Source organism: Nestor notabilis, unplaced genomic scaffold, assembly GCF_000696875.1.
Source record: "Nestor notabilis isolate BGI_N333 unplaced genomic scaffold, ASM69687v1 scaffold2518, whole genome shotgun sequence".
NCBI classification, from domain to species: domain Eukaryota; kingdom Metazoa; phylum Chordata; class Aves; order Psittaciformes; family Psittacidae; genus Nestor; species Nestor notabilis.
The window spans coordinates 7,707-34,489 of record NW_009939438.1 but is presented as its reverse complement, the minus strand read 5'-3'; the positions used below and the strand labels follow the sequence as shown (position 1 = coordinate 34,489).

The following is a 26,783-nucleotide window of genomic DNA, read 5'->3' as shown; positions in this document are numbered from 1 at the left end:
TGAGCGGCTGGGAGTAGTCTCACAATCGTCCCTCCCTTATTCTCGTGGGGGACTTCAGCTTCCCAAATGTCTGCTGGAAATAGAATATATCAGAGAGGAAACAGTCTAGGAGGTTCCTGGGGTGTGTGGAGATAACTTCCTGACACAGTCAGTGAGTGAGCCAACTAGGGAGGGCGCCCTGCTGGATCTGCTGTTTGTGATCAGAGAAGAACTTGTGGTTTATGTGTGCCGAAGGCCTTCCTGGGCGTGGCTGTCATGAAATGATAGATGTTTTCAATTCCCAAAGAAGTGAGAAGGGAGTATAACAGAACTGCTACTTTGGGCTTCCAGAGGGCAAACTTTGGCCTGCTTAGGAGACTGGTTTGAGTCCCTTAGGAGGTAGACCTGAAGGGCACAGGAGACCAGTAGGGCTGGACATTCTTCAGGAATGAAATCTTAAAGGCACAGGAGCAGGCAATCCCCATATGCTAAAGGACGAGCCAGCAAGGAAGAAGGTCTCTTTTTCTGGCTGAAGAGAGACCCTTGGCTGGAACTCAGATCAAAAAAAGAGTTTGTGATCTTTGGAAAAAGGGGCAGTTGTTGTGAGGTTATGCAGGGAGAAAATTAGAAGGGCTGAAGCTCAGCTAGAACTTAATCTGGCTACTGCTGTAGAAGACAATAAAATATGTTCCTGTAAACACATTAGCAACAAAAGGAGGGTTAAAGAAAAGCTCCATCTTTATTGGATGTGATGAGGAAAAGGCAGAGGTACTTAACGTCTTATTTTCCTCACTCTTCAATAAGACCAGTTGTTCTCTGGGCACTGTGCCCCTGAGCTGAAAGCCAGTGATAGGGAGCACAATGAAGAAGCTCCCATAATCCAAGAGGAAATGGTTAGTGGCCTGCTGCGCCACTTACATACACAGAAGTGTATGGGGCCAGATTGGATGCACCCAAGGGTACTGAAGGAGCTGGCAGAAGTGCTCACTGAGCCACTTTCTATCATGTATCAGCAGCCCTGGCTAACCAGTGAGGACCCTGTTAACTGGAAGTTAGCAAATGTGACACCCATCTATGAGAAATGCCAAAAGGAGGATTCAGGGACCTTCAGGTCCCTTCAGTCTGACCTCAGTGCCAAGGAAGGTTACAGAGCGGATCACCTTGAGTGCCATCACACAGCACATACAGGACAAGCAGGTGACCAGGCCCTAACAGCATGGCTTTATGAAAGGCAGGTCCTGCTTGACCAACCTGATCTCCTTCTGTGACAAGGTGACCTGCTTAGTGGATGAGGGAAAGGCTGTGGATGTTGCCTACGTAGTCTTTTGTAAAGCCTTTGACCCCGTTACACACAGCATTCATTCTCCTGGAGAAACTGGCTGCTCATGGCTTGGATGGGTGTACTCTTCACTGGGTAAAAAAGTGGCTACATGGCTGGGCCCAAAGAGTTACGGTGAATGGAGATAAATGCAGTTGGTGGCTGACCACAAGTGGTTCCACAGGGCTCAGTGTTGGGGCCAGTTCTGTTTAACATCTTTATCAGTGATCTGGACAAGGGGATCTAGTGCACCCTCAGTAAGCTTGCAGAAAAAGACCTGGGCATGTTGGTCAACAGACAACTGAACATGAGCAACTTGTGCCCAGGCAGTCAAGAAGGCCAACAGCATCCTGGCCTGTATCAGCAATAGCGCAGCCAGCAGGGCCAGGGCAATGACCATCCCCCTGTACTTGGCACTGGTGAGGCTGCACCTCGAATCCTGTGTTCAGTTCTGGGCGTCTCACTACAAGACAGACATTGAGGTGCTGGAGTGTGTCCAGAGAAGGGCAATGAAGCTGGTGATTGGTCTGGAGCACAAGTCGTATGAGGAACTGGGAACTGGGGTTGTTTAGTCTGGAGAAGAGAAGCCTCAGGGGGGACTAGAACAAGAGGAAATGGCCTCAAGTTGCACCCGGGGAGGTTTAGATTGGATATTAGGAAAAAATTCTTCACTGAAAGGGTGATCAAGCATTGGAACAAGCTGTCCAGGGAAGTGTTGGAGTGCTGTGTGTAGATGTGTCACTTAGTGACATGGTTTAATGGTGGACTTGGCAGTGCTAGGTTAACGGTTGGACTTCATCTTAAAGGTCTTTTGCAACTTAGGTGGTTCTATGGCATCCCTGCCATGTCTGGGAAGGAAGAGCTGACATGTGTTATCTGTCTTCATGTTTCATGGCAAGATACAGCAAAAACCTAAGGCTGTCATTATACTCAAATCAGCAAAAGACCAACCTTATCAGCCAGATATCTTCTTGGCTAAAACCAGGGCTATTTCTGACCTCCCAATGCATTTGCCAGTATATTACAAATACTCCGAGTATAATAACAGTGGTACCAAAAAGTATTTGAGTGGCATAAGCAGGTTTGTGGTTAGTGAAACACTCATATTTGTGCTGGTTGCACAAAAAATGAAAAATTAAACTAATATTGCAGTGGGCTGTGGTACCACAGGGCACACTGCTCTGCTCTCTGGCTTGTGCTAACTGCTTCCCTCAGAGGCATTGTCATAGCAACAGAACTGTTGTTCTGACACATATGGTTTTAGGTTGCTCTGGGCTTGAAAACTACTGACCTCTTTAAAGTTATGCTATAGGAACAATTTGGGATACATTAAAACTGGTAAAACTTGTATGGTTATCGGTCCTGTGTTTAAGATGTTTCCCTTCTTCAATTCTTTTTTATTTTTTTTCATACCAAGATTGCTGTAGTAGTAATATGCAGAGCATTTCAAATCTTAAACTAAAGGCTATTATTTATTTGATGTGTTTACACGGTAGCATGCATCAGGTGAGTGTTGTGCCCATGCTCAAAAGTTGGAATGAATTTCCTTACATGAGTGCTGTGAGGTACATGCTTTTATTCCCCATTGTACAAGTTCAGATGTGGGGCACAGAGAGACAATGTGTTTTTCCCAAGATCGGAAGCGATTCAGAGGCAGGGTAGGAATAGGTGATAAGTTTTATGTAGCAAGCACAAATAATTATTATTTTTTATTAGGTTTGCTTTCCCTCACTCCTCCCCCTCCTCCAAATCTATATACTCATTAGAGTTGACAAGCAAATACATTAGAATCCTTGTCAGGACATACACAAATATTTCTCTTATATGTAGTCAGTAGCTGTTCTTTCATCTGATGTGATGGAGAGATCATTGAAAATGTTCGTACCACAGCCACAGTCGTTTTGCCTTGTCTGTATATGGACAGAGCCTGGGCAAGTATTTGCATGAGCAAATCTTAGCATCCAGATATACTTCTGTTATTTTCGCTTGCATTTCTGGAAACACAAGTACCTACTTGTACTTGTACAAGTACCTTGGGAAGCCACGAAAACACATGTATGCATACGTATATATATACACACATGCATAGAACCACACATATTTTTTACTTACGTAAGATCTGTGTCTTTAGACACGTAAAAGAATAGGAACTTCTGTTTTCAGCCATCAGTTCTATAAAACATAGTGCTGCTTAACAGTGAACACAGAAGCTGATTTCATAAATATTTTCAGATCTGATTTAGAGATTGAAATTAAGAACAAAGTACTGCAGTATGTAATTAGAGATTTAAGAATTACTGATATCTTCTGTTCTGAAAGTACAGTATTTAGGTTTTCTTTACTTCTTTGTATTTACCTGCAAAGAAGAAAATTCACATTTTTCCAGTAACAATTGCCTACTGAGCCCTAAGGCTTTATGTAAAATGGTAAAGGGAACTAAACCTCTTTATTCTTGTGTAACTCATTAGCTAACATCAGACGATTAGTGCTAATGTTTCAATCTAAACCAATTCAAGTCCCTCATTAACAGGGCTAGATTTCCTTTGATCTAATTACTTAGTGTCCCAGATATATGGGAAATTCAGAGATTAGCTCTGAGAAATCTCTGCAGGCATAGTCACATCTAGAAATGCGAACTTACATACAGGCTCCAAAAATGCTGTTTAAAATGTTAACAAGACTCATTTAGTCTGCCAGTAATGCTTGGTTAAATGTTCAATGAAATCACATTGATGATAGCTAGAGAATGAAGATGATGACTGCTTGCTGAGTATGATTTAATCTTCATTATTATAGGCAAATGAATTGCAAATTTCCATAATTAAACATCCAGTACACTGGTCAGATTCTGTTGCAAAGTTTGATAATTGCTGTGGTAGGGAAAACAGTACAGCGGGGTGTTGCTGTCACATGATGAGCTTTTGAGGCTGAGCTATTAGGATGCCCTTTTAAAATGTTCTCCATGTTTTCTGCTTTAGAGGCAAGGGATATCATCATGGAGATTTCATCAAAAGAAAATACTCAGCTTTTCTCAAACACAATCCTGCTTGTTGACCGATCTTCATTCAAATCTGAATCTTCTGCTTCCAAGGAAAAACAGTCGTGTTGTGGAGGTATAAAGGTAGAGTAAGAAGTTTTGACTATTCCACTAGGGACTTAGACAGTTTCCCCCCCCCCCCCTTTTTTTTTGTGAATTACCCCTTTTTCAGTTCTGATTATGTCTTGCTGAGTCGCTATGAAATTATTAAAGATTTTTCTAAGTCTCTAAAAAAAGTCTGCTTCAGATCTGTCTTTGCCTAATATTTGGCAATGTTCAAATATAACCTGGTGGTTGTTTGTTATGAGATCTTCAATGGTCTTCTTGAAAAGTCATTATATCCTCATTGCACCACCCAATTTTCCTGACCTTAAGAACAGAGTATTGGCAGACAGGTACCACAGGCAGCTGTTAATACAGATTGCTTTTTTGAGCTTGTAGCCATGGTAGTCTTCTGGGCTCTGAGAAACAGTGCTTTTATTATGGTCTGTGTGTTTTGAGCACTATGTTATTGAAGTATTATTGTAATATTCCTGATTTGAGAGAATTCTGCTTGAGGTGACTTTGAAGTGAAACTGCACAAGTATCACCACTGTATCTGTACTTATCTCACCCATGAGAAGCTCTCTGCTTTAAGGCTTGGAATGTAGCTGTACCTATCTGATGGTAGGACCACTGCACCTTGGAGAAGCATTCCTCCCTGTATGGGACACTGTATGAGGTACATGAGGCAGCACGATGCTTTGCCTTTTGCCTCTACCTGCTTTCCAAAGCCAGGCTGTAAAATGCTAACACTGTCTTGAGTGACATCTCAACAGATCACCAGAGAATGGTAAAGTGATATGACTTGAGTTACACACAAAATGAGTCTTTGGCCTTGCCCAGTTCTTTTCATCTTGCACAGTCTTTATTTCATTTGGGTTTTTTCTCTCTCTCTCACACACACATGTATTTAGTTTTGATACACATCCAGCTCCCAATACAGTGAATGACTTTAGCAGTAGTTGACCTGAAGTCTATAAATAATGCAAAGCAGTTAAGATACAGTGAGATTAATTGAGTCTGATCACTGCTGTTAAGAATATTTTGATTCCTGAATATTCTCCTTGATTTTGTCTGATCCTGTAAAGGCCCAGAAATGAGGTCCCAATTATCAGCTTTCCTAGATGTTAAAATTTCATTTATTAACCAGAAAGATGTAGTGAAATATTCAATTACAGTCACTGACAAACCACAGAAGAATGTGAAATCATGTGCTCCTTTCAGTCCCATCCCTAAATCAGAAACATTTTTCCACAGCTCTACACAGTCTCCACCTCCCTCCTGGGAAAGCTGCAAACCCAGTAGAAAAACTTGAGCCAAAGAGAGACAGAGATGTTTGAAGTTCTAGTTTGAGCTACATGATTCTCCTGTGAAAAATCATATTTGCTTTTACATTGCTATTTAAAATCCAACGGCATAAACACACAGAAAATGTAAAATATCATGGCAATATTTTTACTAGAGAGCTTTTTGAGAGCCCTCACTGTAAGAAATAAGAACCAGATAGTGTTTGTTTATCCACAAGTCTTTCGGAAGCAGGAATAAGCAGCACTGGATAAAGTCAAGTCTGTTGAATGTGACATAGAAACACTTTCGATGTGACATAGAAACACTTTCGAACCTTAACACAAGAATTTGCGTTCAACAGTGCTGCCAGTGTTATTACTTATGTGCCTTGTCAAATGAGGTGTTGTAAGGAGTATTGCACTGGAGGTGAGTACATTACTTCAGAGCACCTGCTTAGTTACTGTGTGATTAGTGTGATTGCTCAGAGAGCAGACCTAAGGAGTAGGACAGGGATCTAGGCCTCTCTTAATATGAAATATTATTGTGTCTTTTTATTTCTGGTTTAGGGTTTGGGGTTGGTTTTTTTAATTTTTAGAGAAAAAAAATTTCTTGCAAAAAAATTTTGATTTTTTAGATCTAGAGCATCCCTAGATATTCAACCTGTATCTGTAGGTAAAAAGCAATGTTGTGATTCCCATGACCATTGCACAATGTGTATCTCTGGAGCTCATAAACTCAGAAAGGCTGCATTCAGTGAAGGCAAATTTAGGCAATAACTCTGCAGGATCTTGCACTCCCACTGTATACGTTTCAGGGTGGGGAGTTACTTCAGATCAGCTCTAGTCTTGTCTCAGAGACTGAAGAGCTATTGAAGTGAACATAACGCCCTTATGGAACACATCTTCCAGTTTCATTTTTTGTGTAAAAGGGATTCAGTCTGCACATTTGCAGTATGACCAAAGCACCCAAAGCACAGAGAAGGGAGTGGGGAGTTTCATTTCCAAAGCCCACTCCTGATTCAGACTAACACACTAAAACAGGTACAGTGATAACTAACAGAAAATAACCGCCTTGGCAAAATAAAAGGATGAGAGAAGGTTCTTCCCCAGAAAAATGCAGTGTGCACTCAAAAGAAAATGTATGTATTAGAGCTTGCAAGAGATCTGGTGGGGAAAGGATGAGCCTAGAAGAGAATTTCTTGGCAGGTCATTGTTCGACTCATGGACTCATGTAACAGGAGACAGAGACTTCTCTCTCCTGGTCACCCTGGGCTTCAGTGGAAACAGCTTACCAGAACAGGGCTCTAAAATCCATCTGATTGCAAAAGGCTATATTAAAAAATGCCGAAAAATATCACTTCTCCACTAAGCCATACTTAACATGTACCCTTATTGTCATTGTGTAAGATACCCCCTCTTTAGAGAGACCAGGGAGATGTTATATGTCTCTATCTTTCAAAGCATCAGTACTTTTGGCATCTACCTGAAATATGCAGTGGCTGACAGCAAGTTCAGTTTACATCATTATTGCTCATTAGTAATGGTCAAATTAGCAATCTAGTATTCTTAAAAAGTAGGAGAAATATTGTCATGGATAGTTGGAAAAAGAAGAGTTGGGGTTGTAAAACTTGTTTAAAAATAATTCGTAAAGTAAAGCTTTCTGTGTACTGCCTGATTTTAATCACTGTCAATTTCTTTCACAGGTATTTCTTGGCGCATTGTCTTTTGTTTATTTTGCTAAAGCACTGTCAGGAAGTTATCTAAAAAGTACTATAACACAAATAGAAAGAAGATTTGATATCCCTTCCTCTTTGGTTGGAGTTATTGATGGCAGTTTTGAAATTGGTATGTGCTGTAGAACATATTTTTGCTTTCAGAAAAAAAACCCACGGATGCAATTTGTTATGAAAATGATTGTATAAATCTCCTTGAACCATTAAAACTGAGCAAGATTCACCTAGTAAAGGCCAGCATGACTGCCAATATGATTTTTTTTGATAGGATAGGGTTGCTTATACAAGCAGTAGTTCAACATAGATCGAAATATTTTGTACTGTGATAAGCCTAGTTTGGCAAATAATGCTAATAGAACTTTGGGCTGTTGAATAAGAATTTACCTGTACGGATTCCCACTTTCTGTCTTCTTTTGTCATCAGTCCAGCCCCTCCCTCCCCCCTCCCCCCCCAAGTGTTTGCCTTTCTTGATTTATTAAGGAGGAAGGATGCAAACCTCTAACTGTAATCAACATTCATTGTCCAATCCATTCCCTTCCTTCTTGCACTAATGTTTCCAAAATTACACTGAATCTTACAATTTCAGTTTACTGAATTTATCTCATGGGTGTCTAATGGACTGTGGTACTTGTGGGAATTAAATCTTAGCCTAAGTGTATAAAGGTCTGTTTGATTCCCTCTTTTCCTGGCTGTTCGTTCTCTTCCGCTGGCATGTCCTTCTCATTTCTAGCTGTTTATCCAAAAGTTTATGGTTTTCTTATCATGGAAGGCATTAGACTTTTGTAAGAATGCCTAGAATGAGGGAGACACACCAATCCCATTCAATCAGTCCTCTCCCCTGAGATCACTGCCTATACCATTCACTAGGAATTGTTATTTTAGGGTATCTCCTACCAACAAGCCATAAAACTCAGTTTTCCTTTTGTACTCTCAAAGGGAACCTCCTAATCATAATTCTTGTAAGCTACTTTGGAGCGAAGCTTCACAGGCCAAGAATAATTGGAGCAGGCTGCTTAATTATGTCAGCTGGAACATTCCTAATTGCGATGCCCCAGTTCTTTATGGGACGGTAAGTGCAGTGATTGGTATTTTCCAACTGGGCTATGCACATTGAATATTAGCTCACTAAAATATTTAGGCATTGATTGTAAAGATGCCCATAGAAATAGGCATACGTGGATGTGGTTACTCAACATTTTTTTGTGAAAAGAGTAATTACTGTAGAGCAAATAATTTAACATATAAGCTATACTCGGTTGTAATCACATCGTTTAATTAGTCTGTGATCTTGATTGGCCACATTTTGACACAGTTTAAGAATTGTGGAGGCTTCAGTGGTGAAGTGATGACTAAACTCAGGAAGACAATCTGAGTTTCAAACACAAGCCAGAGGGTACACCCACTGTCTGGTAATCTCTCAGTACAGATTCATGCACCATAGCAGAGCCAAGTGCCAGTTACACTGAAATGCATCACTGTGACACAAAGAGAACCAAAGCAACAATTTTAATGTACTAACACAGTATAAACTGAGTTCCACTTATTGCCTGTAAACCATCACTGGCAACACTGGATGTGGATGAAATTTTCGTTTAAGTGCCTATCTTCCATGGTCATAACACATGTTTGCTTTTTCTTGTAAGCTGGGACAGTAAAAAATAACTTTGGTTTATAAACAGATATGAGTATGAAAGATTCCCTTCCATCATCAATTCAACTGTTAGCATCTCTCCATGTCTGAAGGACAAAAGCCAAACTCTGCTCTCTGCCTTGGAAAAACCTCAAGCAAAAATAAATGCAGGTGAGAATGATCTGGAATGATCTGTGTCAAATATTGTGATAAGCATACTAGAATATATTGAAAGTCTCACAAACTCTCATGCAATAGTTTATTTGAAAGTAAAAGAAAAGAAAAAGGAATAAGATGAATCTTCCTCACAGAAAATCCAGATCTACTGGTTGAGGCAAATTATTAAAAATAAATACATAACTGCCACTGACCACTGCCAGGAGATTTTTTCAGACTGCAGCCTTTCCTCCAGCCTTGCTGTCTCCTACAGCAACTTTCTGCAGCGTTGTGGCTTGCAGAAACATCGATCTCCCACGGGTACCTTGGAAAGTCATGGTCTTCCCTCTGCCAGGATTGTGCTTTTTGATCCTCGGCCCACTGGAAAGAGCTGCTTGGGTCTCCCAACCTGCAAAACCCCACTTCTTGTTTCTCTCCTTGCCCATGACCCCTTTTTGCACACCACAAAGCTGTCTCCCCTCTGGGTACTTTGAGCTCCTCGTGGGCAAGGAGCCTGACTGTGAATAAGCTGTGGATGAGCAAATCAAACTCTCTGTATGTCACAAACCAAGTACATGTTTGCATCCTTATACCTGTGGATTAAATGTGGCTGGTAGTGCTCACTATCTTCAATGTTTCCCAAATCTTTCCATCAAGAGATCCCAGTTTTGGTTAGAAAGAAGTGAAAAAGTTTTTTAAAATAGGATGTGGTGATAAATTTATAAAACTAACCAACTTCTAATATCTTTGAATTAAGCAGTTCATGCTAAAAGTGTGTCTTCTTCAAGCTGATTGGGTTAAAGTTGCCATCCCTACACCCCACAAAACATTTTGCACAGTTTTCATACTGGTTTTCCCACATTAGAAGTATCTTGGAAGTCCTGTGCATTCAGTGCCACACTGTTACGAAAAACATCATTGTTGTCTCTCTTGTGATGTACCCAGGATGTGAAAAAGGAGGATCTTCCATGTGGATCTATGTTTTACTGGGAAATCTTCTGCGTGGAATAGGTGAAACTCCTATCCAGCCTTTGGGAATTACATACATTGATGATTACACCATTGAAGAAAATGCTGCCTTATACATTGGTAAAATAAATATATTTTTTCCTAATGGATTTTACACCAGAGGAACGTGAGTGATTCTGAATAGTGGAATGTGTGTTACTGAATTAACTTGCCCTGATTGTTTGGTTTGCATAATTTCCAATATTAAAGTTTATTTAACAGTCTTATACACTCAAGGGACCAAGTTCCCATTTAATTATAGCAGCACAGTTCCACTATCTTAATTTGAGGAAAGAATTTGACCTTAGCTTCCTGCTGTTACCCTAATCTTCCTAATTCTTCTGGATGTGGACTGCTGAGCCTCTGTGCACATTCAGTTCTCTGGAAAGTGGTAAAAAACATGTATTCTTTTGAACACTTAAAACAGAATTTCGTCAGGCACTCAAAACATTCCCTCCAGCTTCAGGTAGAATTATAAACAATAAGGCTTTAAATACCGAGGCTTTAAAAAGTTGATATCACTGTTTTCTTGTTGTGTTTATTGTCTGAAGACCTCTGCACATTCATGTGAAATATTACCAAAAACTCCTCCCCCATCAGCATGTTGTCTTGACAAGTTTGCAGCCTGGCAAAAGGCAAAAACTCAGGTCCTCTGAAAAAAGTTCAGTCTTCCCAGATCTCCAAATCAATTTTGAAAATTCAAATGGTCAGAAGATTTGGCTGAAGGTGTACTGAAAGAGGTTAATATTGGGCACCAAAGCAAAGTGATTTTTTCAGCCTATTCAGGGCCCACCATCGCTTAAAGTGATGAGTAACTTAAATAACTGTCATTTGCTTTCCAGTTATTTTAATCTGGTCAGCTAAATTGTTTCTAGCAGTTCTAGACTGGTCGTGCTAATGAGTTTAGGCCATTAAGCTCCCTAACTTATTTTTTATTTTGGGCTGAATTTCATTCTTTAATTGGATGACAGCAAAAAGTTGAAGTGTGAGCATAATGGGGGAAATTTTATTGTTGGCTTTTTCTTCTTGAAAAATTGATGTAACTAATGTGCCAGAGAGCAGAAGGTTGGCTTAGTATTTTAAGACTAACACTTGTTAGCCATGATATGTCATACTTCGCTGTTAGGTGCAGCAAGACCCAGTGCTATTTTTGACCCAGAGTGTAACAGTCCCCTGTTTTCTATTGCAGGCTGCGTACAGACAGTTGCAATTATAGGGCCAATATTTGGCTTTCTTCTAGGATCCCTGTGTGCCAAACTTTATGTTGACATTGGCTTTGTAGATCTGGGTAAGTCAGAAAACTCTAGTTTTAAAAATTCAGTCAGGCTCCAAAATGCCTATTTTAGGCCAAGAACTATCTAGTTATCTTCCAGGCTTAAGGGGCTAGCAGGGACAGAGCAGGCACTTAATGAAATAGGGATAGTAGCAATGCAATGCCCCACACAGAAAAGGTCAGTAAGAAAGATGGGTGTGGAGGAAGTAGGAGGCCTGATGCTTCCTCAGGCCCAGCAGATCTGAGGCTGGTGCCCCCCAGCAGATACTCTGGTGAGGAGTCTCTGGGGGGACACCAGGCACCATAGAATCATAGAATCAACTAAGTTGGAAAAGACCTTTAAGATCTTCTAGTCCAACCATTACCCCAGGACTGCTAAGTCCACCACTAAACCATGTCACCAGGAGGAGGCAGGACTGAGGCTCAAGATCCTGCCAAGAGCTCTGTGTGCATTTTGTAGTACAATATCATTGCCTAGAAAAGCAGTCTTGCAATGGGTACCAGAACTCCTGATTGCCCTCCTCCTGAGAAAACTTCCACCCCATTTTACTCTGGCACTTTTGTGCAGAGCAGCCTGACTGGAAGCAAGTATGTGGCCACCTGGGCTACCCCATGTAGACCCTTGCAGCCTTCCTGGGGACATGTGACCGTCATGGCTGGGAACCCTGCGGTGTCAGGGAAAGGCTGCTGCTGTGTCACCAGAAATAAGCAAGTCCTTACCACCTTCCCACAGTTGCTCCTGTAACACCGATAGACACACAGCACAGCTAAACCTGGAGAGGTGGGGGTGGACTCCTCTGGAGAAAGTCCCTGCAAAATCCCCTCCCTCGTCATCAACAAACAATCTCAGAAAGCATTTATATGTTTATCCTTTTTTTGTCTTTCTCCAGACAGTGTAACAATAACTCACAAGGATGTGCAGTGGGTGGGAGCCTGGTGGCTGGGCTACTTAATAGCAGGTGTGATTAGTGTTCTGGCTGGCATCCCCTTCTGGTTCCTGCCCAAGCACCTCCCAAAACCAGAGGGCAGGAAGGACTCCAGTACCTCTTCTGAGCAGTCAGAGTTCATCACTGAGGATAACAAGGACCATCAAAAATCTTATCAGCAAAATGTGAAGATTGCTGAGATGGAAGGCAAGACACTAGAGTTTATTTCTTGACTATTGAGTCTTTTTCTCACTGAATTTGTACTTTAAAACCTTATACTTTCTGAGGCCATATTTTAATGGCCTAAGAATTCCTATTTTCCTTCAGGTGTCACTCTCCACCTAACCAGTGTGCACAATAATGATCTTTTCATTGTTCATTGTGGGACCTGCTCTTGCATACAGAATTTCTCCAGCTGAGATTTGCAAAATTATGTTAGTAGTCCAGCAAATATCATGAAACTCTGCAAAAAATCTTTCATTCACAGATACAGACTGTTGCAGAAGGCAGGCTCAAAAAAATCTCAAGTTTTGCTAAGCCTTTTTCTTTAAGATCATTCATTCGAAAAACACATACAATATCTGATCAGAATAAAGATGGCCACAGACTAGATAGAGTATTTAGGAAGCTATCTGGATTTTAGACACAAGCTGTTTTGCACAACTGCATTTCTTTGGCCCTGCTTTACCAAAAGTATTTTCCCTCAGTGCTTGAATCTGTAGCTCAGTATGTCTGTGCTTAGTGTCAGCTGTGCTGAGAACTCTCTGCCCCCAGGTTAAGCTAAAAGATGCTGTGGCTATTGAGGACACATAGAAACCATATCAGTCCTGGTTTGTCATAGAGTCATAGAATACCAGGTTGGAAAGGACCTCAAGGATCATCAGGTCCAACCAGATCAAAAGAAGATACATAGAACAAGGTATGTCTTCCAGGATATTGATGCATAGTCTTTTGCTCCTCTGTTCCCCCATCCAGAATTGGAGGAGCTCTTAGGAGCATCATGGAAGTTCATGAATTTCTTCTGAAATGTTCTGCAGTCCTTCTTTGAAAGGTGCAAACACATTGCGAAGCGTTATTGACAGCAGTTGTTCTCTCTTTGGCCTTGTTGTAATTTCTGCTGTTTTGTCTTGCAGACTTCTTGCCATCACTGAAGAACCTCTTTGGGAATCCAGTTTACATTCTGTATTTGTGTGCAAGTATCATTCAGTTCAATTCTTTAATTGGCATGGTGACATATAAGCCAAAGTATATTGAACAGCAATATGGGCGAACATCTTCACAAACTAATTTTGTTATAGGTAATGCTATATCTACTTCTTGGTGTCTTAAAAATGGACATTTTAGGAATGGCATATACATATATGTAAGAAAATTGGATTTTTTTTTAGGATATGTTTATTTCTTCTCCTTACTTGTCTGTCTTTAAGTAATAGCTTATAGAAGGTAAGTTATTTAATTTCTGCTTTAGCACTAGTTATCTCTCAGTTTATCTATGCAAGATTACATTATTTGATGCCTTATTTCCTATCTTACAGGAAATTTGAAAAATAATGTATGTGCAGCACAAGAGAATAACTGAGAAGATAATTAGTTTTAAAACACTTTACATAAATTTGTTATCAGATAGACGTGTTCCCTTCTCATTTATTTCAATTAAATGAAGATCAGCTCAGTGGTAAAGGACTGATCATAAAGTAGCTGTGGTATTGTCAGTGGTTTCTTACTTTCTGAGGAGGTTGATGTTAAATAAAAGAAAGTCCAAAGTCATATCAGTGATCACACAATACACTCATTAAAACCCAAACATTATCTCAGTGAGATGCTGGTAAAAGCAAAATAGGTATTTCTGCCCTAACTTTACCTAAGAGCCTTTCTCTGTTGTGAAGTTAGTTAGTCTCTCAAGCTCTTCCATAGAGCTCAAGAGGGACACTGCTTCTGCCTTTTGGTACCAGTGTGGCCACTTTTGCAGATGTCTTCAGGATGGTGACCTTGACAGCCCAGTTTCTGAACCTTCATGCAGACTTGGGTTCAGTTTCTGAGCTCGGGGGATTCAATAGCATTAGACAGCAAAGAGGTTTACATCTATCCAATACAGAGGGAATTGCCTTGATTTAGAGCAGCATTAGTTGCACAGCAACAGAGGTGTATATATGCAGAAAAGCTGTATGGATCCATTGTGCTATGTTAATTCCTTAAAGATAAAAGCTGGAATTTCCTGGCACAAAACTCCTCAAAGCAAGGAGAAACCTTCAAGCATAGTCAATGGCCAGAGAAAGTCCAGAAAACAATTCCTACATTCAGTATAGTACTTCTCGTTGTATTTAAAGATTTTCTGGAACTAAGCTTTCAGGTATGTGCAAATTGAGTGAGGATTAAGATCCATCTGAATTCAGAAAGCATAGGGACTATATCCAGCAGAGGATGTCAGATGGCTTGGCTAGGCTTGGCTAGGGAAGGATCCTGGCTGAATCATTTTCCTTCTCCCCAGATTCACCCTTGCTATGAAAGCTGGGGGCTGACTAGAACTAACAATGTCTATTTCCCATTCCCTACCTCTTTTTAACAATTTCTAGCACAATCTTGCTGCTAGATAGCAGAATTGTCAGATAAATTTGAAGCACCATTAAAAAAAAATCAGTGGAGGTCATAAGAGGGTATTTTTCAGTCGTCACAACCCAAGGACTGTGCAAGAAAGTAAAGTGGTTCCTGCTGTGCTTGTATGATTTTCCTTAAATATACACACTTCCCCCCACCTCCCAATCCTTATGCCAGTGTCAGGCAATGGAGTTATCTGTAAGGCTGTGAGGCAAAGGCATGGTCAAAAGCAATGCATAGAATCACAGAATAGTTTGAGTTGGAAGGGACCTTCAAAGATCATCTAGTCCAACCCCCTGCAATGATCATGACAGCATAGGAATGGGCAGGCAGACTGTGGGTACTCTCCAGTGCATCACACAGCTCACAGTTCCAATCCCATTCCTGTTTTACAAGCAAAAGAGAAACCTGGTACATGGTGGCTCTTAATTTACATATGCTACATTTCAGATCCTGCTTCTAAATCCCCTGAAGTACAATTTTCATGTATGTGTACAGTGAAAAGTGCCACCCTAGTGAAGCTTCCTGAACCTTGTCAGTAACTGAACTGGTCTCATGTAGTTAGCCAAGATACTGACTCCTGGGTTTGCCAGAGAGATATAATAAGGCTTTTTCTAACATCAAACATACCTGCTAACATCTCTTCTAACCACTATTTTTTAACATGTGTACAGGCTGATCAAATACTGGCTCAAAATAGATTCCACTGAGCTTCTAGTATGTAGATTAGACTCTAATGTCATAGGCTAGTGTTTTATAGCAACTCATTTGAAATCATGTTGTAATGCCTTTGGTTCTCAGCACCACTAGGTGTCAGCATGAAATAAAAGCTGCAAACCGCACACATAGCCCTGCACAAGGGGAAATCTGATGTGCTGGAACTGGCTGGTAAAGCTGGGAAAATCATTTTCAGTAACAATGAAATCCAGCAAAGGGCACCTTGCTTGTCTGAGCAGTATCACTTACAGTGGTTTCTATTTACACCTTTTTTGCATGTAATGAATGGGATTTTTTTCATTCTTGTTGTCCATGTCTATCGATATGGACACTGCTTTAAGCAAAGCTGTCCAGGTAAGGAAGGATTAACGGTCACCCAATTTTACATGTTTTCTTCAATGCTTTTTCACTTGATTGCCTGATGCCTGGTACAAGAGTGTCCATGGGGTTATACCTATCTTTCTGCTGTAGCAGCATTCACCTAAGGGAGCCTTTCAACAACCAAACCCAGAGAACTCTACCTGTCCTGGGCACGGAGGTGATGACATACCACTGCCTTTCTCCCTCTTAAAGACTTCTCTAGGGGATTATTGATTCATGGCTGAATCAAAACACAAAAAGCAGGTCTTGCTCCAGATTTTATAACACTGTAGATAAAACTGAATTTGCCCTCTAGGAATGAGCAGTTCAGGCTCCTCCTGTCAGTGGAAAAGGAAAGGACCTGCCCTGGAAAATTGGAGTGGGACAGCCTCAGAGCATGGACCCTGTTGCTCCTACTGTTGCTGTATGGGTGAAGGACACAGGAAAGTCTCAAACTGTGCGGTGGGACTGTGACTGTCTTAGCTGCCTTAAGCAGCACGATACCCCAGGTAACTTCTCTGTGCCCAGGGAGGTTACTGTGAGAAATAACACCAAATGTATTTGAATTAACACTACGTTGATCCCTCCACTGACAACTAACAGTGGAGAAAACTACCTAGCTTAAGAAATTGGACAATCGTTATCTAAACCTTATACACCATCTCTCTTTCAAAGAATTAGCAAAGAAACATTTCTCCAGGAGCAAGTTTTAACAAGCAGTTCCAGCACCTTCTTGGGAATAATCTAAGTAATAATACGAAATGCCCCATCTTCCTTATTTTGTTGCTTCATCTTATTGCTACTGTTGTTTTTGCGGCTGAGGAGATAGTCCACTGAGCTGTAGGTTTCATTAATACAGATTTTACTGTTTGATTTCAGGTCTTATCAACATCCCTGCTGTGGCCTTTGGCATATTCTCTGGAGGACTGATCATGAAAAAATTCAGAATCAATGTTTTAGGGGCTGCAAAACTCTCCCTGGGATCATCTTTCTTCGGTTACCTTTTGCTCCTGTCATTATTTGCAATGGGCTGTGAGAACTCAGATGTGGCTGGACTGACCGTGTCATACCATGGGTATGCTGGGAAAGACATGCTTCAGCATAAAGTGCTATTGCAAACCCAACTCCTTCCTGATTTTATTCCACAAAGTACATATTGCTGAAAAGAGAATGACTGACCTAAATATGCTTCCCAGAAATTTGATTCAAAGCGGTGGAAGCCGCTCCATGTGTTCTAGTGGGTATTGTGTCAGAACCCTTTTGTGATTGTTGCCTTTAGCCCGCAGGGGTTTATACCACAAGTGCAGATTACTTTTCTGATTACTTTTTAATTATTATTGCCATGGGACCATCCTGTCAACCTAGAGATTTCTGGAAATGTGAAGAGCTTAGAAGGGGAGGTGAGATTCAATTAATTGTTCCTTGCCTCTGTGCTGAACAACCTGTGGCATTTAATAGCCTCTGAACCCAAAACTTAAGGATTCATCGATTACCATGAGTTAACCATTATATTAACCATGAGGTACATGTAAGGCTGGTACTTTCTGGTCACTTTTACCCATGCTATTAGTCTGTAAAGCTCACTTTTGGGGAGGAGTTTCCAGCACTTACTCCACAGCAGCCCCAGGAGCTGCTCCACTGGCAACTTCAGCAGCAAGATATAAGATCTTCAGTTTGGATGAATCCAATGCTGATAATTTCCTAACTAACTTCTAAAGTGACTGTTTTCCATGAGTAACTCACTCCCCTCTTCGCCACTGGAATAAGCAAACCTTTTTGTCCAGTTTTGTTAAAACTGCATCAAGCCTCTGACAACTAAAATCTTAGAAAATCTGTGAAAATGTATGAATAGAAATTGTTAACTGTCCCCCTTAATAAGGTAGCTACTATGTCACAGTAGGTGTGATATTGTGAAAGCCTTTTTATAATGGAGAAAAAAGAATTTACATTACTGCATGGATGTAAAGAGACACCTTAATGGGCTACAGACAGAAGGTCTGGCCAGGTGTGCCTGGCAGAGAGCATACCCCATGATTTGATAATGATTTCTTCCATATCTGCTAGAAAATACCTTTGCAATTTCTCTTTTTCCCCAGAGCTAAACAAATGACTGATTATGAGCAAGCCCTGTACTCAGAGTGCAACTCGGGCTGCGCATGTTCCAAGAACGACTGGGACCCCATCTGTGGGGAAAATGGAGTTACCTACATTTCTGCTTGCCTCGCTGGCTGCCACGCATCCAATGGCAGTGGGGAACACACCGTAAGACAAATTCTCATTTCCATATGTGATGTTGTAATTTTCCTAATACAACCAGTTGTGTCATAGTGCATTAAAATTGAGTAGGGCGTGTCCTTTGCAGCCCTAAATTCATCAGGTTTTTCTAGCAATCTGCTACCAACATTTAAAACTTTCTTAACTGCTGTTTCCAGCAGAAGTCCCAAGAACAGAATTTAGGAGGGTTTGGGGTTTTTTTTAGCTGTTGGCTACCAAAACAATTTTAAAGGCCAACTAAATACATTCATCAACAGTAGATACTTTCTTTATAAATGTCTTCTTCAATGAACAAGCCTTTTCCTTTTGAAAAATACTTTCCAATTTGGATTTAAACTTTCAGCTACCCAGAGATGCATGATGTGTAATTCCTGAACATCCGTTTCTCCACTGTTTCAGTTACCATACGCATTTACCTGCTGTCTTCCAGGTATTTTTTAACTGCACCTGCGTGGGAACCTTGGAATCTCCTTCACAAAGCTCCTCAGCTGTGGTGGGACTATGTCAAAAAGGAAATGAGTGTCCAAAAATGTTTCTGTATTTTCTAGTAATATCTGTTATCACTTCATATACTTTGTCAGTAGGTGGCACACCTGGATACATACTGCTTCTAAGGTAAGACCTCATTTCTGCCAGCATTGTCAAGTGTTTTCAAGATGTTTTGACTTGTGTAACTGGGTCTCCTTCCTCCCTATTGTGAAATATTTTGAGCTACACAAGGTGGCTTTTAAAATATTTTTTACTATTCAAAAGTATCATACTTCGACAATGAATTTTCTACCACTGAAGCAACAATATGCTTATGACTACCTCTGCCAGCAATACCTTTCTGGTTTTAAACATGATACAGGAGGCCTGGTTATTATTTATATCAAATTACAGTTCCCTTGATGCCTTTTACATTACCAGAATGGTGTTAAACAGCCTCCATGCAAATGGAAATTAGCTCTGCACATGCCAGTGTGTGTACATATATGCTTACAGATAGCCAGTTTTCCCCACTTGCTATGGATACTAATGCACAGTTACAAAGAGGTGGTGTAACCCAAGCCCCCTATATACACTCAGCTCTTCTCCTCTGGCCCATTTTATTATTCCATATAATTGTTCTCTCCCAAATTTCTCTCTTCAAAACGAAGATAGATGTAGCATGCAATTTTATTTTTTTTTTTCTGTTGTAATAATCACAGGTTTATTAAATGCTTGTCCCAAGGAATTGTTCCAATCTGTATTTAACTGCTGGAACTATTTGTCCATCACCAAGTGGAAGTTTTGAAACTAATTTTAGAAACTGCAAAATGAATTTAATACTTCCAGCTATTAATCTGGATTTCTGTCAGCTTCTTGTAGTTTTTGGATTCTAAGCGCTGCTCTGCTTTGTTTTGGAAAGCTTTCTTTCTCAGTTCCTCTTTCCAAATTATTTCCAGATGGGTACATTCTACTTCTCAAACAAAACAGCAGTAAATACAGCTTAGCTAATCTTTATTATTGTTGTGTTTTCTTACCCCAAAATTCTCTTTGTTTTCAAATGAAATTTTATGGAACAGGTCCTGTATCATTGCCAGTGTCTTTATGTCACATAGAAAAAGCCAGTGCTAGAACTGGCTGAATATAGGGTTCATGGAAAAACCTAAATAAAGAAATGTAACTTCAGCTATGGTTCTAGCACAGTACTTGAACCAGAATTAATACTCACAGAGAGACTGTCAGAAATGGTTGAGGTGAGGATCATTTTCCACTGCCCTTCACAAACACTGCGAGTGAGGTATATGCCTCAAACTATATAAGCTGCATAGCTTTCTTCACCCACTTCATAGGGATTCCATTGAATACTGCAAAAACACATGGCATCTCTCCCTCTCCCTAATACAATATAAACAATCATATTATAACCCATTTTAGACAATTTTTAGTAAATTTTATGCACCACTCAAACTGTTCATGCACCAATAGGAGGATGATTCAAAAGTTGAAAGCTCGTAGCAAAACCTTCAGAATTTCCACAAGATTACCCTCTGTGATGGCTTCTGACACACGGGGGTTTTTTTGTTGTATAAATATGGCCATAGGGCTATGCAGGGATGCAGTTTCCTTCCCTTTCCCTCCACATGATGTCCCCCTTCTGCCTATAAAACATGGTAGCAAATGTACTGACATGGTATGACACAGGACCTCGAAACCATCATAGCCATGCTCCTGCTTTCCAATTTGTCTCCACTGCAGAAGTGTCTGGGAGGAGACATTCATAGTTGAACACCTATGAGCTTAAATCACTCAGAGTCGCCTGCACTTCTCAACCCTAAGAACTTGCTTTCAGGGGACTTAGTTTTTAATTGATTTATTTAGAAAAGCTTAGAGATGTTTTCAGTAATGATACTAAAACCTTTTGTTATACGAAGTCAGCAAAACAGCTTTATTGGTTCTACTCCAGAGCATTTATTTCTGTTGAAAATCATTCTGCTTCGAGATCCATTTAACTGAAACTGAGAAGTTATGTGTTTTTCTGCTTGATTGAAGGCACCCAAATCTGATGTGCAGCTAAATAAAACATGTTTCAGTAAGTTCAGATGAAAAACCTATGGGCACAATTCCACCTTAAGCTCACATCTTGCTTTTCTGAAATCCATCACTGACTGACTTCCCCTGAAAATCTGCTTGAACTGAAAATGTGCTTCTGTTCCCAGAAAGAAAAAAAATACTCTTTGAAAACAAATAGCCCCAAGGTCAAGTTGCAGACTTCATTAAGTATTTTTTCCAATGATCTATTTTTAAAATTATTCAGTGTTTAGTCAGCTCCGATAAGATTCCAGCACTTAAACAAGCTTATGTTTTCAGAGGAGCAAATATTGTTGCACCTGCCATGAAGCACAAATACAGCTAAATCCCTAAAAGCCTGTAAGATTTAGTGACATTTACTTCAAGGGTTACATGACTGAATTAATTGAAATATGTTTATAGCTGGTGACCGAGTCATTTGCTGAAATATCTTTTTAGTGGTATTAGACTAATTAAAATTGCCAAGAAACTTAGGATAGCCCTGATGTTTTGGAGAAAAACTCCTGCAATTCAGATAGCTGTTGTTCAAGTATGAGCTATTAATAGCAAGTGATTAAGCAGGGAAAATGAAGTCTCAGATCTCCCTGAGATGTTTTGCTCTTACTCAGGATCTCAAAGAATGTGTGTTTCAGTGCAAAGACAATACAAATGGTCAAATTCTTCTTTCCATCTGAAAGAGAAGATGTTATTATTTTCAGGATATGAATCCTGTGGAACACATAATAAATATCCCAATATCCCAAACCCAATAAATGTTGGTTTTATTTTCCAGTTTTTGCTTTCTATGCTTTCACATTTGTCTAAACCAACTTCCAGACTGAGACTTGTTTGTGTAGCATGAATCTGATTGATAGAAGGGCAAAACACTGTTCTTCCAGCTCAAAATCATACTACGTTCATGCCTGCATAGGTGGCAGTGCCCATATCAAACATACTAGAACAGACTATATGATGGCCATCATCATGGCAGGAGAGAATAAAGTACTCCAATTACAAAATGAGTTGTGCACAGCAACTTTGGATCATGCTACTTTGGTGTTCTTTTCCATATTTTCCTTCTTGTCCTTTCCTATTTTCACTAAATTAAAGGAAGATGACCCAAACATAATTTACAATATGGGTTCTTAATGCTGCTCTGGCAGCTACATTGGGAAATAATATAACATCACTGGTGGGATAAAAAACAGAGCTAGTTCTGCAATGTCTTTATTATTTTTTAAAACGCATTCCTGGTTACATGAATTTCTGCTGAAGCTGAGTCCTTCCTAGTTCAAAGTATACTGACATCCAAAATGTTGTTTCTGCATAGCGAATACTGAATTTCAGCCCATATTTTTTCTTTTTATATTGATAGAATGAATGTGACAACAGGCAGTTTCATCTATTACCATAATGATATACCTGTGTTACTCACCCCACATATCAAGCATGTCCCAGTTTAACTGTGTGACTAGAACTACTCACATGCTGAAAGTAAAGCATGTACTCAGGTTCTTGTTGTGTTAGTTATTATAATAGGCAGTCTGATACATGCTGAGTGAAACAGCATGCTTGAGCAGCTGGTGAGGTTGGCAGCAAATGAATCATACTGATTTGAGTGGTTCCTTACACACATTGCTGCTACCATGTATATGAGAAGCAGCTGTGCTCCTGCCTGCTACCTCTACCCTCCTAGAAGAGCCAGGACAATGACCAAACCTGCAGCAGAGCTGATCTGGACCAGAAGCACTGATGTCTGTGCTGTACGCCTGCTCCAACCTCAGAAAAGTCCAAATGCAAATATTCTGTTGTGTCAGAGAATAGCTTGGAGGATTTACCTTTACGGGAGGTGAGATCATGATCCTAGATATAGTGCAATGGCAACCAAGTGCTTAAATACCTTGTACTAGCCTGGGTCATAAGCCCCACTTTCAGAGAGTGTTTAACTGAATAAGACTATCCAATGATGCACAATTTCAAAATCAATTTTCTTATCCTGTGTTAGTAACTCGTAAGTGTAAGAATTACTTGCAAATGCACCACATTCTTAAAATATGATACTGAATAGAGATGTTCAGGATTCGTAGATACTGTTCTGATTTTATCACATTATTTACACATTTCTGTAATTCTGTTATGTCAGTGTCAATAAGGAGGAAAAAGTGACATTTCTTTCCTTCCTCTTGCTTTTTATTTGTGTCCAAATTATCCACAGTCAATTCTTTATTTCCTTTGATACCTTCTTTTTCTTTAATACCTTTTTTTTTTTTTTTTTTTAGATGCATTAAACCACACTTGAAATCATTTGCACTTGGTATCTATACCCTGGCAATAAGAGTACTTGGTAAGTCCAGTTGTACTCTTGGGTATATCATCTTAATACACTCCTCACTAATTTTTTATCCTAAAATTAAATTTTGACCATTGGAAAGAATGATGTCTGACAAGTTACTATTACATGATTAATTAAAAAATAGGAAAAAGAAGCAGCTTTATATTGCACCAATCGTATAACTGTGTCTGAGGTATAATAAAAGTATACATGGACAATGCCTGTAGAGGTGACAAGTGATCCTTTGGACTATGAAGTTAACATCAAAATTACTTCTTGGCTTTCCTTATTCAACAACAAGCATGACAGAACAGCTATGGCTCAGAATTTGTGACAATTTTTCAGGCCTATTTTCATTAGTTTCTAAAGGAATTAATCTAAGTACAGGCATGTCTGAGGTCAGGGTTCACTGCAGCCTTGTGGTAGAATCACCTATAAGTTTATTCTAAAATCAAGGGTACCATGATATGCCTGTGAACTGGAAACTCTAAGATCATCTAGGTAATCATAGAAGAGGCAGTAACTAGCTAGAAGCAAGTCACTTACTTAAATAGAGAAGACTTAGATAAGGTGGATGAGGCAGATGAAAAGACATCAAAACAAGTTGTTGACTTCTTTCCCACATCTTTGCAGACCAGGATTTTCCCTCCAGGCTTACTTTTTTTCTCCAGCAGCCATGGGTGGCTCCCCAGGTTACACCTGATATAAGGTTTTTCTTTTCCACCACCCACAAACACCGCAGTAGTTTTGTCCCTGCCTCAATAGCGTCTCATGATACTTGCAGGATACTTGTAGCCCCATTGAAGGCTCTCAGATGTGCTACCCCTTTCCCTTCTCATGCCCCAGAACCAACACAGGACATCGCCCACCCCCAAGCTCTATAGCCCTCAAGAAAGAAGTATGTCCTTTCCCCCTCCACCATCCAGAGGTCCTTCAGGGCAAGGAAGCCAAGCCATGGCCAGCACTCCTTCCGCTGACTTCCACAGGCTTTTTGATGTTCAGCTGTGTTTCCTCTCCACCCTGATTCCCCACAGTGAGGAAAGGGCGGTCTGTGCCTGGGCAACACAAGGCAAACAGTGTGGAAATATCGTGGCTGTTTGAATGTACTATTTGATGTTCTACATGAACATGTTTCTAGATCTGAACTGATCACCCTGGAAAGTAACCTTCTTGCCTCTATTTATTTACTAAATACACCCAGCGGGAATTCCAGCCCCAGTGTATTTTGGAATGGCCATAGATACCGCTTGCCTGAAATGGGGAAGCAAAAGATGTGGGGGAAGAGGAGCGTGCAAACTCTATGACTCCAGTGCACTCAGGTAACAGCTCTTCTCCATTTGTTATTTAACTTGTGTTCTTTACATCTATATCTAGCACTGGTGGAATAGTTTCTGTTCAGAAAAATTGAGTGAAAGATTTGTTGCCAAATGAAAGACTCTGACTAGCTGACCAGCAATATTAACAGTAGTGCTCGGATTTTAGCATTCTTTTTTTGTTTAGTCTCTTTGAGGGAGGGGGGCGTCATTTTATTTCAATATCAGCCAGAGATTACTTAAGTCACTTGATTTTTCACCCAAAAAATTGTTAAAACTTCAAGTTATGCTAGTGCTTCCCCTGTTTTTGAACAACTCTGCTGTGAGAGTGCATGCATGTAAGTAAATAAGTAAATGAGCTGCTAAGCCTCATCATTGCTTCATGTTCTAGAAGAAGGCAAGGTTGCCACAAAGTGTGCTTGGCTTATCTAGAGGCTTAAGCACAGTGTTGTCTTTATCAGTTTATTGCTAGAGGAGATTAATTATCTGAACCGCGTTCATAAAAGGCATTACCAGAAAGGCAGAATGGAATAACAATGGTAAAAGGAAAATGAGAGACCTGGTTGCCCTTCCCCCTACACCCGGGAGAAAAACATGAGGGGAGGGTTCATCTTGTTTTGAAAATCTGAAGAAAAGAACAAAAGCTCAGCTGGGACTCATAGCTAATAAAACATAATGATGTTATTGTTGCTGCTGTTGTTGCTATTGTCATTATGCCTGTAAAGCAAAAATGCCATCAAATGGTCCTGTTATCACTGGTACTGTTTATGAGGCAACTGAAAAATAGATTAATTGCCCTGGGAATATGTTATTCTCACTGAAGCACAATGGGGTGGAGGAGGTCAGTCAATGCAGACACTTTCTTAGCCACAGACCACACCATACTTAACCTGGATGAGCTGGCAAACTCTCATCTCCAGGGTCATCACCTTGCTTGAGGAGCTTCATACTCAGCCTTTCTGCATGAAAATATGAATGTGTCCTCGATGCCTTCTAGTCTTATGTAGCCTTTGAAATAGGCTCTGATGAATCATTTCTCTCTCAGGTATGTGTACCTGGGGCTGACTTTGGTGTTGGGCACGGTATCCATTTTCTTCAGTGTTGCTGTCCTTTGGGTTCTCCGGAAAAAGTCTTCTCCACAAGATGAGACCCTCTCAACCAACAGGGAGAGAGGCACCCGTGGGACAAAGAGCAGGAAAACTAATTTTGTCAATAGTGACCATTTAATTCAGACAACTTACTGGCCAGAAAAGGAGACTAGGCTTTAGGAAGACTGAGATCTCCACCATGATTTTACCCAGTCAGTGGTGTTCCAGGCAAAAATTCATCATCAGTGAAGCAGTATCTTAGTATCCACCCTGAAAACATTCCCCTTCATGTAATTTTCATGTAAACACTAAAAGCAAAGAAGACAACCATTTTAGCACATGTACAGCTCTGAAAACACTGCTCACCGTTTGTCCTGCTCGGTCGGTACCACTCAAGTGAGGTGATTTGTAAAGGCTGGGAAGGTTCAGCTTTCGCCCCTGACAAGAAGCTGGTTCTATGGCTGCCCTTCAGCTCAATCCCTTCTCATCAAACTGCAACAGCTGCTGCTGGGTAGTGGCGAGGCTGCAGCACAGCAATCTCTACCATGGTATCAGCCCATGAGGAGCTGGTGCTCAAAACCTGAGTTGGCAAACTGGAAGGTGCAGGGATATCCTGCTCATAGCTCACCCCTGCAAGCAGTGCAGCATGGGGCAGGGGAAAAGTGGTTTGCTGGAAAGACAAATCAGCTACAGACTCTGGACATCCCGTGATTTCAACCCATAACATGTAGGACATCAAATGTTGTAGTTAGGGATTCTTTTTCAAGTAGCTCTATTATGACACAACAATTGCAGCAATAAAAGTTGTCACTGCAGTCAAATAGATCACAAGAGTATCGTCCAAAGGAAACTGGAATAAAACCAGAGCTTTTTTAGGTTTCCATCAGTTTCTTGCTACTTCCTAGTACTCAGTGAACTGAATAATTCCATGCATTTTATGCAATGTAGTAACACCATGATACAAGATACATATGATTTACTTTTTAAAAAGCTATGACAAGACAGCTTGAGAACAATAAAAAGAAATCAAAGACCAGGTGATCTGGGGCTTTTCCTTTTAATTTGTATTTGCTAGCTGAATCTAAGACATGTATCCTAGTATCAATTTATATATCATTTTTGCAGTTTGTCAATATTTGGTATTAAATAAATTTGGCATTAAATAAATTTGGCATGGGGAA

General features: G+C 40.3%; 1 protein-coding gene across 2 annotated transcripts; it reads left to right on the top strand.

Moving 5' to 3' along the window:
- Nucleotides 1–4,292: 4,292 nt before the first annotated feature.
- On the top strand, nucleotides 4,293–25,782 carry LOC104409845 (solute carrier organic anion transporter family member 1C1-like). 2 transcript variants are annotated; one of them, XM_010019844.1, is made up of 14 exons: nucleotides 4,293–4,418; nucleotides 7,366–7,507; nucleotides 8,332–8,464; nucleotides 9,075–9,196; nucleotides 10,127–10,270; nucleotides 11,379–11,477; nucleotides 12,353–12,595; nucleotides 13,522–13,686; nucleotides 16,940–17,135; nucleotides 18,157–18,322; nucleotides 18,765–18,949; nucleotides 23,149–23,213; nucleotides 24,403–24,520; nucleotides 25,560–25,782. In XM_010019844.1, exons 1-14 carry the CDS (start codon nucleotides 4,293–4,295, stop codon nucleotides 25,780–25,782), a joined length of 2,127 nt encoding a protein of 708 aa, XP_010018146.1. The 2 variants fall into 2 exon arrangements, with proteins under 2 accessions (XP_010018146.1, XP_010018147.1); XM_010019845.1 differs by lacking the exon at nucleotides 10,127–10,270.
- Nucleotides 25,783–26,783: the final 1,001 nt, after the last annotated feature.

Coding starts and splice junctions, on each gene's coding strand:
- LOC104409845 (XM_010019844.1), top strand. CDS start 4,293: ATGGAGATTTCATCAAAAGAAAATACTCAGCTTTTCTCAAACACAATC. Junction 10,271..11,378: donor AAATGCTGCCTTATACATTG/GTAAAATAAATA, acceptor TTTCTATTGCAG/GCTGCGTACAGACAGTTGCA. Junction 11,478..12,352: donor CATTGGCTTTGTAGATCTGG/GTAAGTCAGAAA, acceptor GTCTTTCTCCAG/ACAGTGTAACAATAACTCAC.